This window comes from Mustela lutreola, chromosome 13 (genome assembly GCF_030435805.1).
Source record: "Mustela lutreola isolate mMusLut2 chromosome 13, mMusLut2.pri, whole genome shotgun sequence".
Lineage (NCBI taxonomy): Eukaryota > Metazoa > Chordata > Mammalia > Carnivora > Mustelidae > Mustela > Mustela lutreola.
In genome coordinates this window covers 37,370,230-37,384,289 of record NC_081302.1, presented here as the reverse complement: position 1 = coordinate 37,384,289, position 14,060 = coordinate 37,370,230, and the positions used below count along the sequence as shown (strand labels likewise).

The following is a 14,060-nucleotide window of genomic DNA, read 5'->3' as shown; positions in this document are numbered from 1 at the left end:
AGGAAACAAATTAGTATAGTTGCCTATAGGGGAGGAGAAATACTTTTTCCTTTACCCTTCTAGCCTTCTTGGCTCTGAGCTGAGACTCCCCTGGAATGAAAGAGATTAATGGGAGCAAAACAAACAGAAGTTTACTAACCTGTACACCTCCTGTTTACACAGAAGATACCCAAGAAAACCGACTAACTCTCCAAAGTGGCCTAAAGCACCACCTTAAAGACCCTCCCCAGCAAAAGATAAAAGGAACTGTTGGGGGTGGGAGCCAGTTTGGGGAAACTATCAAGAAAAGCATAGCAAACAAGGATAAGATTGTTAAGCAGATTTAGGTTGTTGATGTCTTAAGAGTTTCTAGAGCTTTAGTCATCCTCCTTTTCCAGTTACAGTGATGGAAACATTTTTTTTTTTTAAGATTTTATTTATTTATTTGACAGAGAGAGATCACAAGTAGGCAGAGAGGCAGGCAGAGAGAGAGAAGGGGGAAGCAGGCTCCCCGCTGAGCAGAGAGCCCTATGCGGGGCTCAATCCCAGGACCCTGAGATCATGACCTGAGCCGAAGGCAGCGGCTTAACCCACTGAGCCACCCAGGCGCCCCTGATGGAAACATTTTTACAAGTGGAGATTTTCCATGTAAATGTAGAAGTCCCTTAGGAAAAGTTTTCTTATACTGTTTAAAAAGCTTTTCCCCTGTCTGCTGTTTCTTAAAATTAACCAGCTCAAGATAATACTTGTGCCAAAGAGGGGTATTTTGGAGTGGCAAATTCTGTTCCCCTTCATGCCTAAAAGATTAATTTTAATTCTCATTTCCTTACTTATACTTAATTTTCATCTCTTTTGAAATACTAAAAACACTATGTACAGGTTTAAGGAGTGACATGGATATGGTTAAAAGAATTCCCCAAAGCTGCAAAATCTTAAATTTTTTATAGAAACATTTTAATCTTCTAGATTAAGTCTGGATATAAGACCATAGATATTTAAATATTGTATTTTAGCCTATGTTTAAATGTTAATTTTTTTAGAACCACTATCACAGGTTTTAGCTGTTTGGTTGCAATTTTTTATTTTATACATAGACTGGCTGGTTTCTTCAAACCATACATAATATGATTAATAATTTAAATTCCTTATACTCTTTGGGTAGCCAATATTTTTGCACTAATGCTTCTATTCTTATTCAGTCTCTTGTTTCAGTATCCAGGAGAAACTTACAAATATCACCTTTTATATTTTATTTTAACTGTATGATTGATTGTGCTTTATTGACTTTTAATGTGCAACATAAAATAAATCAGTACTGCAGTGTTTGGAGATTTGGATGTAATTGTATACTTTATAAATAATTTTGAACTGTATTTTATATTCCTATTCTTATTAATAGTCATCATTAAAATTGGAAGTATTTGCAGAATATTCTAAGACTTCAAAGTGGTATATATAAATATAAGTTGTCCTCATAGTGCTATTTATAAATAATATGTTATACTCCAAGGATATCAATGTAAGAAAAATACTGAACAGTATCTTGGAAAAATTAGCCTCCTTGATGCTATTTTCTCTACTTTCTTTATTTAAATATTCCTTATTAATTAAAGAGCCAAATAGTGAATTCTGTTTTTAGCAGAAATTTTGACAGAACCAAGTTTCAGGAATCCTGGATTGGAGTCATGGCAGGTATATAGCAAGTGCTGGGACTTATTTAACGTGTGACCTTGGAAGACAGTTTCCTTTTCAGCAAATTGGCACAATGGTATCCATTCCCCCATCTCATATACGCTTAGAGTTCATTGTCCAGGGTGCTCTTCAGTGTCATCATTTGGACAATTGATGTATATACTCACTCTATGCAATATAAGTAGTAGTATAGGCTAATATGATCTACAGATAGAGTTGGCTGCATGCAGCAAATTCATTTCAGGTAAATTCCTTCTCAGGAAAGAGCATTGTAAAACGATCAATACATTTATTAGCAAATTTTAAATATGACCGCCACAAAACTTTACTGATTAAAAAATAGATGTACCATAAGTGACTCTTAATCTCACAAAACAAACTGAGGGTTGCTGGGGGGAGGGGGTTTGGGAGAAGGGGGTGGGATTATGGACATTGGGGAGGGTATGTGCTTTGGTGAGTGCTGTGAAGTATGTAAACCTGGTGATTCACAGACCTGTACCCCTGGGGATAAAAATATATGTTTATAAAAAATAAAAAATTAATTAAAAAAAATAATAATAGTTGTACCTACATTATCTTCTCTGTTCTTTCGAGTTTCAAGATTAAGTTTTCTATTCCAGTTAGCTAATATTATATGTATGCTCTATGCATTGTGGGCAGAAGAAATTAAATATACTTAATACTGCTAAGCTGTACACTTAAAAATGGTTAAGATGGTAAATTTTATGTTATGCATTTTTACCTGTAATTTTTTAAATTCATTGGTACTTCTTCCTATCTTATACTTCTAGTGACATAATTTTTCTGACATAAAATGTGATTAACAAATTTGATCACATGTATATATTGGGAAAATTTAGATTTCCTAATATTTCCTTGATATAAACTATCAATATTTTCCTTGGTTATTAGATTTCAAACATTTTTCTCCACCCAACTAGTAAAAATCAGTTCCATGGTTTACATTGACTCAAAGAGGAATTTTCTTGTCTTTTCTAGCTCTTGCACAATTATAAGCACTCATTATGGGATGTGTGTTTTGTAAGCATTATTGCTAACTGCCTCAAATGAGTGACTACAGAAGAAAGCAATAATTAAAGACTACATTCAGTGCCAGTGTAATATTTGGGAGGAAATACACATTTTGAGGGAGATATATTTCCTTGAATTTTTAGGAACAGTCAAGCAATAAGAATGACCTATCTGCAGTACACCTCAGTACTCAGATTTGAATTAAAATTTATTGAAGAATGATACAGTGATAAAAGCAAATGTTCTATCATTTATTAATTATATTTAAAATTTACATGAATCTATTAAGGACATTATGTAATGTTTTCACTTTATGCTTTAAACAATTACAAACATTTGGCATAAAATAATGTGCATAACAATGTAACAAGTTTGAAGAGTGGGAAATGAGAATCTGAAGTCTGCCTTCCTTCTAATGATGATCATTAACACTCCCAATGAACAGATCATAGATTTCTCTTTCAAAATTCTAACATTATTTTTTTTAATGAACAAAATTCTAAGGGACTTTAACATGCAGTGGATATATATAACATTCAGAATAACTAGCTTCCATGCTTACACTGAACTCAACATAAGGCAAAAGCCCATAATTGTACTGATTCTTTGGCTCAGTGTGTTCAAAAAGCAAAGCAATGTGGTAAGCCTAATGAAAACAATCTTTACTGTTTTCCAGCTTCAGATTGCTAATATGGTTGAAATAAAATTCAACCATCCTCTCTGATGAAATGTGCAGCTTTGATTAGCAGAGCAGTTTGTTTTCTGAATGCAAGAGACAGGCATGAATCTGTTTCTCTAATTGCCCTCATAGTTGAGAAAATGAGGAAGAAGCGTGTTTGTTTTAATAAAACATCATTCTGCCTCCTAAAATGACCACATCTGATTAGGAAATAGTAAACTAATCAGATTCTGTCAGATGAAATATCATGTCTTCGACCTCTTTGATATTGCCACAAACTGTAAAACAATTGAAGGAGTTGTAGTCATGAAATTATCCATGTCACAAATGGATCTCTCCTTTTAATTGCTCAAGAAAAACAAGCCTTTGGTAACTTTAGTTATTGTATGCTACAATACAAAACAAATTACCAATAACCATTCCTGAACTAACTAATAGACGGCCAGACATTTTTCCCATAGCAGTTTGATGTTTATTTCGATTCCTATAATTCTCTTTGATCTTCTATCTCTTTTGACATCAGTAGGTAAATCTACAGAAATCCTTGTTCTTGAAGAATTTTCACATCAGGAAGTTCTCATTCTTGCCTTCTGATATAAAAATAACCACTCCAGCAAATAAAATCTCTCCAAATAAAAATAAGTCAAGGTTGCTTGATGACTACCACACAGGCACCTGCTCTCCCAATATTCAAAGAAGCCATCTGTTGAAAAAGATGAAACACAATTTAAGACAAATTTTACTGTCATAGGAAAGCATACAGTCGTAATATATTTAAAACATTCATATGTGTGAAAATCACAAGTATATGTGCTTATATTTTCCCAATTTAGTCACAAGTAGTAAAATAAAAATGGAAGCATTGAAAATGGATTTTACAAAAGAGCAATAATTTGCATATTGAAACTGTTAAAACTTGCATTCATTTTTGGAATTTTTAATACAAGTAGTAAAGTATTTAATGATTTTTAGTGACACAAAGGTGCTATAGAATAGTTTCCAGCAAAGATTTATTTCTGGGCTTACATGGGCACATTTGTGATGATATTTCATCGTGGTATCTTGGAGTATATTTTGGATGGAACAGCTATTACACTTATTGAAATCATCTTGAACTTATTTCTTCAGATATTATACTGAAATGTGTTATTCATTCATTCTAAACAGAGCCATACAATGAAGTAACTTCAATATTTGTCATAAATAGACCATAATTGACAATTGCTGTAGTGCTTATTTAAAAAATTCCTCCATATGATAATCTCTAAGATGAGAATTGATATTTTTTAGTAATTTGTGAATGTGAAATTGGCTAGAAATATATTAAAACAGTAATTTTTACAGTTTGTAATGAAAATTTATTCCATGAGGATAAGCCAAGATTTTAATAATTTGAGCATTCTGATGTGAATGATTTTTATAACAGTTTTCTAAGAATAATTTATGCACCTAAAATATCAGAGTAGGGTAGAAATTACAGGATATTATTCCAAGCTGTAAAGAAAGTGAATAAAATGTAAAAAATAAAACAGCCAAGAGCAAAATAACCTCAGATCACATACATTATTTTATTGATTAAGAAAGGATATGGTCTCACTCTCTAAATATGAAAATTACCATATCATCTACAGTTCTTCTAAACATACTTACTGTTAACTGACATCCTTTTGCAGGGTGAAAAAAAAAAAAAACAAGCAGAAACTTCCCATATAATCTATTTTTACTCATTTGTGTTAAGAATAATTTTTATGGAGCACCGCATCACCTTTCTAATCCCATCATGTATTGTTATCTTTGTAGGACAGGTATGTGAACAGAATGTCAGGAGACAATATATAAATCAATGAGCCCAAACTGGAGGTTATGTGACTCCAAAATGTATACATTTTTCATCATCTCTCTTTTCATTTCCAATAATTTTTAAGTGTTGTTTCACATCAGAGTCACTTAAAGATCTTCTACAAAATATATGCGCTCAATGCCCACCACTATAGAAATGGGAGGAATATCAGGTAGTTGTATTTTTTTTTTAAGATTTTATTTATTTATTTGACAGAGAGAGATTACAAGTAGGCAGAGAGGCAGGCAGAGAGAGAGAGGAGGAAGCAGGCTCCCTGCTGAGCGGAGAGCCTGATGCGGAACTTGATCCCAGGACCCTGACATCATGACCTGAGCCGAAGGCAGCGGCTTAACCCACTGAGCCACCCAGGAGCCCCCGGTAGTTGTATTTTTTAAAACATTCCCAAATACCCTCTGATGTTCATTCAATACTGAGAAATCCTATACACAGTTTCCAGACAAAGTATAGAATGAATAGCTTTACTTTATTTCTACATCTACATCTGTATCTCTAAACACGCATGTGTGTGTTTGTAAAAATGAATCTCTGTCCTTTTCCCCCAAAATGTGCTATTCATCCTGTGTTTCTGGTGTCAGGTAATGACACACTCTCTATTCAGTTGCTCAAGACAGAAACCTGGATACATCCATGACCTTTAGTATTGCCTCATCAACCCCACATTTGAATACTCAAGTCCTACAGTCTCTCTCCATCCAACATGATTATACCCATTCCAGTGGTCTTCAGCCTGGTTCACATTACAATTCTACCTTGAGTATGAAGGGTTGCAGAGTATGCCACCCCATGATATGCAAATTTGGCATATTGATTATTTTGAATTCAATGTACTTCATAGATGTCTGGTACAGGAGGGACTCTCTGTCCCTTGGCCCCACTGAAAGCAGGAGATAAATCTGCAGTGTGAAAGGTAACTTCCCTGTACCCGGAGGGTAGAAGTCATCGTTATCACCAGAGATAGTGATTGAGGGCCAAAAAGCTGTTTAAATAAAGCTTGTTACTACGTCAGCAATTCACTACCACAAGCTCAAATCCTTGGTTTGACAGTTTGTCACAAATTTATCATTTTGTCCAGAAGTTATAAAGCTTTCTGCTTTGCCCGCTTTTTGACTCTCCTATTTTTATGGGCTTCCCATACATACAAAACTACAGTTTTCTTCCGTTAATGTGTCTTATATCAGTTTAATTATTAGGCCAACCAAATAACCTAGAAGGGAGAAGGGAAACGTTTTCCAGCTCCACTGTGGATTGGTTAAAATATCCTCCTAACGGATTTCTCTGACTCTAATCTTGCTTGTTCCTAATGATTTTTCACATCCCATCAAGTACAATCATTTTAAAATGCAATTCTGATTATTTACTTTCCCTCCTTAAAAGCTTCACTAACTTCCACTCAGCCTTATAGTAAAGTCACGATTCCATCACATGGCTTCAGGCCGTGCATCCCATAGACACTGTTGATGTCTCCAAACTCCTTTCTCATCTCTTTATTTTTTGCATGCTACTTGTTCTTCCTGCAGTTCTTTACAAATTCTGTTTCTTAAACCACTCCCCATATTTTCACCTGGTTAACTATTACCCACCTGTCAGGCTTCATTCTACTTGTCATTCCTTGAGCAAATATTTCTCTACTCAACACACTTAGTTTCTATCCTAGTGCTAAGTATTTCCCTTATCACAGAAGTTATCATGTTATTTTGAGCATTTAATATATTCTACATAATCACATTTTAAATATTTAAGAAAGCTTTTCCTCTTCTTCCCCTTGTTCTAACTTAATCTTATTTAATACATATTTTTAAAAAATCTGCCATGCTGTCCCTCCAAAGTTATACCTTCAGCCTTAGAATGACACCCTAAAAATGTTGGCCACAGAACCAATTGAAAAAAAAACACAAACAAACAAAACAGAGAATATAGATATTGCACCAGGCTCCCCTAGAACTTATTCTCAATATTTTCTACAGTAGCCCCTCCTTGAAGGGGGACATGTTCCAAGACTCCTAGGGGATCCCTGAAACCATGGATCATACCAAACCCATTATATACTGTTTTTCCCTATATATACATACATACCCTATGGTAAAGTTTAATTTACAAACCAAGTACCATAGGAGATTAACAATGATAGCTAATAATAACATAGAATATTTATAACAATATATTGTAATAAAAGTTTTGGGAATGCATTCTATCTTTCTCCAAATATCTTACTCTGCTGTACTAACCCTTTTTCTTGTGTGATGTGACATGAGAAATGCTTCCATAATGAGATGAAATGAGATGAATGATGTCAGCATTGTGACATAGCATTAGGCTACTACTGACCTCCTGACAGCACATCAGAAGGAGGGATACCTGCCTCCAGACTGTAGTAGACCACTATCAACTGAAACCATGGAAAGCAAAACTGCCGATAAGAGGATATGACCGTATATACCTATTGCGTGCAAATAAGCATAACCCATGCACAGCAGCGCAAACTGAGTTGCAAGAGTAATTCTCAGCTTTATTTAAGAAATATTCAGGGATGCCTGGGTGGCTCAGTTGGTTAAGCAGCTGCCTTCGGCTCAGGTCATGATCCCGGCGTCCTGGGATCGAGTCCCACATCGGGCTCCTTGCTCTGCAGGGAGCCTGCTTCTCCCTCTGACTCTGCCTTCCACTGTGTCTGCCTGTGCTAGCTCTCGCTCGCTCTCTCTCTGACAAATAAATAAATCTTAAAAAAAAAAAAAAAGAAATATTCACATTTTTTCTTACCCCATGCCAACAATGAGGCTAGTCTATGGGGAGATGATAGTAAATCACACACCACTGCAAGTGGATGCAGCCTGACAGGACTGTGACAATGGACTAAGAAAACACATGAAAGGGTGGTTTTACCCAGACCAGGGGGAATAGAATAAAGATCTTTTCTTATGTATTGAAGCAGATATTTTTTTTTCCAAATAAAATAGAAAAAAATAAACCCAGTGTTAAATGTCAAAGGCAAATTTATTTATAAAAATACATACACACCCATGGACACATGTATGCATGTGTTCTCAGTAAAACTGTCTAAGACATGAATCTGGCAATTGCTCCCAGATCTGGGAAGTCTTGCAGATATACATTCTTGGATATTTAATATAGTTTATTTATTCTAATGTTCGGTCATTTGGGGATGCCAGTGATAAATAGGATAACCTTTTGGTTTTGTCCGTTTATGGAGTAAATGGAGGGAAAGTGACAGGCATTATCTAGCCATATGGGATTTTTATTCCTCGGGACCTAGAATCCTGAAAATCTTCAAAGGCATTTTGTGTGGGTCTGCTGATGGACGCTACAAAATATAAATAATGAAAATATACGGACGTAAAATTATAAAATAATTTAAGAGCTTTAAAACTAATGTTTATAGTACTTAGACAAAGTTGTTATAAAACATTTTAAATACCACCTGATTATTTGAAAGATATTATATGATCCAAAAAAGGACAATAAAGTAAAATGAGGGAAAATGTTCAGGAAGTTTTTACCTATTATTACTACATACATTATTTTTTTTTTTTTTTATTTTTTATAAACATATATTTTTTATATACATATATTTTTATCCCCAGGTCTGTGAATCACCAGGTTTACACACTTCACAGCACTCACCAAATCACATACCCTCCCCAATGTCCATAATCCCACCCCCTTCTCCCCAACCCCCTCCCCCCGGCAACCCTCAGTTTGTTTTGTGAGATTAAGAGTCACTTATGGTTTGTCTCCCTCCCAATCCCATCTTGTTTCATTTATTCTTCTACCCACTTAAGCCTCCATGTTGCATCACCACTTCCTCATATCAGGGAGATCATATGATAGTTGTCTTTCTCTGCTTGACTTATTTCGCTAAGCATGATACGCTCTAGTTCATGTCTCATTATTATACGTAATGAAGACCATATTCTGTCATTGATATGCCCATAAACTTCCTTTATTTAATGTTCATTTGTAAAAGTGATACACTTTAAATATATATCATTGAAATGGCACTTTTCATTAGCAAATCAAGGATCATTAATCCATGCCATATTTCTCTGTCTATACTCAGGACCCAGAAAGATAAGAGGTTAAACATATCTTCTAAAATTTCAGTGTAATGATTACAATCTTCTTTTATATTTGCTGCTGCTCTTTGGATGATGAACGCATCTTCTCTTACAGTTAAAGTAAAACATAGAAAATCACATGATTTAGTTCTCCAAATACTTTTCCTTATCTTGTTCATTCTTCCTTCATTTTTCCTTTTAGCCAAATTCATCTATTTACATTGAAACCAGAGAGATTTTTTCTTAGAGAAAGGTAAGATTCATAAGGCAGGCACTTTTGTCTAGACATTAGGAATTTAGTTTTGTACTTCAGAGTCAGCCTATCTCAATATTGTGGTTGAACATACATCATCAAGCTACAGAATCAAGGAACTACGGTGTCTTTAAAAGTCAATATATTTTAAAAGAAATATACTTCAATCAGTGTCCAAGTTCTAAAGATTAAACTTTAGTCAATTTCTGTGGACCACCCTCCACCCCAATAGCAAATAGAACCGTTCATCCACTGAGGAATATTATGAGATGAGGTTCCTAATCTGCTTCAACTAAATAAGGCTTTGGAATCTCAGTGCACCCACTAATGGAAATGATTTGTTTGCTGGAATGGTATCTTGCTTTTAGGTTTCTGATAAAGGGGAGGAATAATAGAAATATTGAGACACTTGGAAAAGAAAGGAGGAAAATAGGGAGAAATTGAATGTAGGGACACAAGTCTGAGAATATATCCCTTCCCTCCATTACAAGCAAGGTCACGGTAGCTACACAGAATAAGCTGTTTTCCATTATAATTAAGTTGTACTGCACTTAGTTTCCCCCAGCACCCATACATGCAACACAAATCTAGTTGTGTGACCAGAACGGGAGCTGCCTAATTCTAAGCATGATCTCGAGTCTCTAACGACAGTATACTATATACCAAGAGATAACACCCCGCTTAAATATGTTACTCCATCTTCCCAGCCAAAGTGATTGGGAATGAGCTCTTTCTACATGACAGATCATTTAGAGCTTTTTGCTGTTTTGTTTTTGCTTTCTGTTTATGGCTGTGAGGATTACTACTTGGAGATTCCAGCAGCTCCACTCCATGGAAAATTCTCTCTGTGATAGATGAAAAGGGAACCTGATAGGACCTAAAGATTGTCAAGCAAATATAGGAGGCAGAAAGTTGATTTCTGTAGTTTTCCATTTTATTACAGTTATCTCTAAGACCAGATATTCTAAAGTTAGGTTTTTGTGAATCAATATATTCCTCTTTGTTTTCTGTTTGTTTCAGCTAATTAAAATTCAGTTCCTGTCTGTTATTACTTATAATAAAGTGGAAATCCCATCGAGACAGGAATATCACCTTTTAATATGAATTTTATTAAAGTAGAGAATACATAAAAGTATACATAAATGTGGGTTAGTGAACTTTTTACAAAATGAACATGAAAATGAACTAAATCAATCACTTTGGGTTCAAGGAAATTTAGAAGGAAGTAAATGAAGTAAGTTTTTGTACTTGAAGTAAATTATGCTGGCAACAGTCTTACCTGTGTCCACTCATTTGTTTGTGGATCATAGGATTCCATGGTATTGAGGTATGTCTGCCCATCATAGCCACCAACAGCATATAATCTGTCACCAAGGAGACAGACTCCAACAGCATCTCTGGGCATACTCAAAGGAGCCACCATGGTCCATGTGTCTGTTTTGGGATCATATCTAAAAATGTAAGGATAATAGGACATAGCACATTCTAATCACATTCAGTTTTTACTATATGAATAGTACTTTTTCAAAAGTTTTGTTTTGAGAAACAAAACTACCTTTTTTCTAGAAGCTCAGTCATTTGAGCACATGTTTAAGAGTTAATATCCACAATGTCGGGCGCCTGGGTGGCTCAGTGGGTTAAACTGCTGCCTTCGGCTCAGGTCATGATCTCAGGGTCCTGGAATCGAGTCCTACATCGGGCTCTCTGCTCAGCAGGGAGCCTGCTTCCCTTCCTCTCTCCCTCTGCCTGCCTCTCTGCCTACTTGTGATCTCTCACTCTCTCTCTCTCTCTGTCAAATAAATAAATAAATCTTAAAAAAAAATATCCACAATGTCTGGCTTTCTAAATTTTAAGGTATTTTAAACATACACCTAGACTCTTAGGTGGATGCCCAGATACTTAATAAGAATAAACATCATGATTTCTTTCTACAAGGAAGGCTGATCTGTAAATATCTCTTTTCCACTGCAGGATGAGTTTCTGTAAAGCAAATATAAGCTAAGTGCTATGATAATGAAACACAAGTAATGGTTAAAAATCTGAGAGGATTATGGAATTCTCCACAATTGAAGTCCCCTTTAAGTCAGGTCTAAAGGTGTAGCTAAATTTGCTAGAAAGAAAAGGAGACGTTCATGCAAAAAAACCCTGATGTGTTAATAAGAATGCATGGCCAGTTTTGAGGGAAGCAGGCATGCAGGATGGCTAAATTCAGGGATCAGAGAAGGAGCAGAGTGCCTGAAAGGGTGGTTTCTGATCAGCTTATGGTTCATGTGATAAGTAGGAAGGTGTTTTGTGTTCTAATAGAAAAACTTGGGAAAAATAATTACGATGTGAACAGAACTGTGCTTTAGTGGCATTATTTGGGATTCACTGTAAGGGAGAGATTGGTGTATCAAGAGATTGAAGCAGGGGGCCAAAATTATTATTACTGAACTTAAACCAAAAATAATTTAATTTCCAGAAAGTCTGATTACCATGCCTTACATACGGATATTTTGTATTTTGAGTGGCAAAAACCAGAAAAATACTTTCGTGAATGTACTTTATTTCAGCTAAGAATGAGTGATTAAACCAATTCTTTGCCTTTAACCTGCACCTTCAAGGTCAGATACAGAAATGAAAAAGCTAGTAAGAGCCCAGCAGAGTAAATATAAAAAAAGACTGGGTGAAAGTTGTTTTTGTTTTTTTTTTTTTAACAGACACAATAAATATATTTTTAGTTTGTTTTTCTACTCCAATCTTGTGTTTCACCAATTGAAACTTTCAAACCGCAGTCTCCTAAAACAAACAAACAAACACGAACAAGCAGAAAACAAAAACAAAAAGCCACCACATGTTTATTGAAAATAAAGAAGGTTGTTACAAAAGAAATGGCCAGGAAGGACCCCAAGGATCAGAAATTTATATTTCTCTATAGTCACATTTTCCAAGGTGTTACATGCATTTACACAGAGCCGTGGGAGAGGTTGTGACAGCCAAGATAATCTATGTGAAATGAGAGATTGGTTGAATGCCTGTAAAATGGCTACCACGAACCATATGCTGTCTAGCAATTAAAAATGTAATTTTGCATGCTATAGTTAATAAATGTAAAACATCTCGAACACAGGCACGTATAGAAACACACAAACACAGTCTATGCCATTAAGACTTTTATTTAAACTTACCATGAAGAAAAGACAACTTACCATGAACATTTTGAAATATAAAAGATTTTTAAAAATAAGGACAAAAGAAAGAAGAGGACGAGGTAGAAGAGGCATCAGAAGAGGAGGAGAAGGAAAGAAGACACCTCAAGGAATCAAACAGGAGAATCCAGAGAGTGTAATGTTTTATAGGATAACTGACTGAATTCTCCAACAAGTCAATAGTGAAACAAGCAAGCAAAACCCCCAGTAATAATGAATAGATAATTAGCAAGAAGTCGTTATTCTAAACGGATTGTGATTAAACAGAACAAAAAAATAAGTGGATCTTATTTGGATCCCAATTCAAATAGACCAACCTTTAAAGGATGTTTGAAAATTTTAATATACCCTGAGAATTACTGAAGTTCTTATTAGTTCTGATTATTGTTAGGTTAATAAAAGAAAAAAAAAAAAAGTCCTGATCATTTTTGGTTGGTTGTTTCTGGGATGAAATCAGAAATATTTTAAGGTAAAATGATACATTTCAGAACTTCTTTGAAATACTTCAAAAAAGAGAGAGAGAGGGAGAGAGAGAAAGAAGGGAAATGGGTAAACCATGAATGACACACTGGTGATCCTAGTTGAAGCTGGGTAGTGAGTACAGGGAAGTTTATTCTATTGTTTACTTTTTTGTTTGTCAGAAAAGATCTGCGGTAAAAATAACTTTAACAGTAAGAATGTATCGTGCACTTTAATTTCAGGGCAAAGCAAACGTTCTTTACACTTCATTCATTCTTCAGTGAAATCCAGGCTGGCTTTTGTCACGATAACTTCACTTACATAGCTTTTTCTGAAGTCATATTTTATCCTGCATTTAATTGCTATCCGGTTCTATAGAGTTTTTTCAGCTATTGTCTGCAAAGCCAACTTTATCACTTTGCAGAAAGGTGGGGGAACTGAGAAAATAGCCATCACTAGTGCAGGAAGCAGTAATAAATGAATTTCTGAAGACTTAGGAAATTTCAGGTGAAACTCAAATATAGAACAATTCTCAAATACTCATATTCCGGGGGAAAATAAGAAAACACTAGTATGTTCTATATTTAGGTGCACATTTAGAAATAATATCTTACATTTAGAAATAGATACCTCTTTTTTATACATATTTTACAAAATTCCTGAAGAGAACTTTAAAAATTTAATGCATTCTGAAAAATCCAGATCTTTGAATTAGATGTGACTGTCTTCAAATCTAAGTAATATGTGTTTTCCTTATAATAGTAAACTTTTAATTCATATCTGGAAATGGTGAAAATTTAAATTTAAATTTAAATGTGTATGTTGCAACCCAAAATATGAAACCAAA

At 34.8% G+C, this 14,060-nt stretch overlaps 1 protein-coding gene across 1 annotated transcript in view; it reads right to left on the bottom strand.

Moving 5' to 3' along the window:
* Nucleotides 1–2,973: 2,973 nt before the first annotated feature.
* Nucleotides 2,974–14,060, bottom strand: part of KLHL1 (kelch like family member 1) — a 396,571-nt gene continuing 385,484 nt past the window's right edge. Inside the window, exons 10-11 of the mRNA XM_059144513.1 lie at nucleotides 10,846–11,017; nucleotides 2,974–4,085 (exon numbers count right to left, since the gene is read on the bottom strand). Of these exons, the coding sequence (XP_059000496.1) occupies nucleotides 4,026–4,085; nucleotides 10,846–11,017 (232 nt within the window). The 3' untranslated portion in view covers nucleotides 2,974–4,025. The remainder of the gene's footprint in view (nucleotides 4,086–10,845; nucleotides 11,018–14,060) is intronic.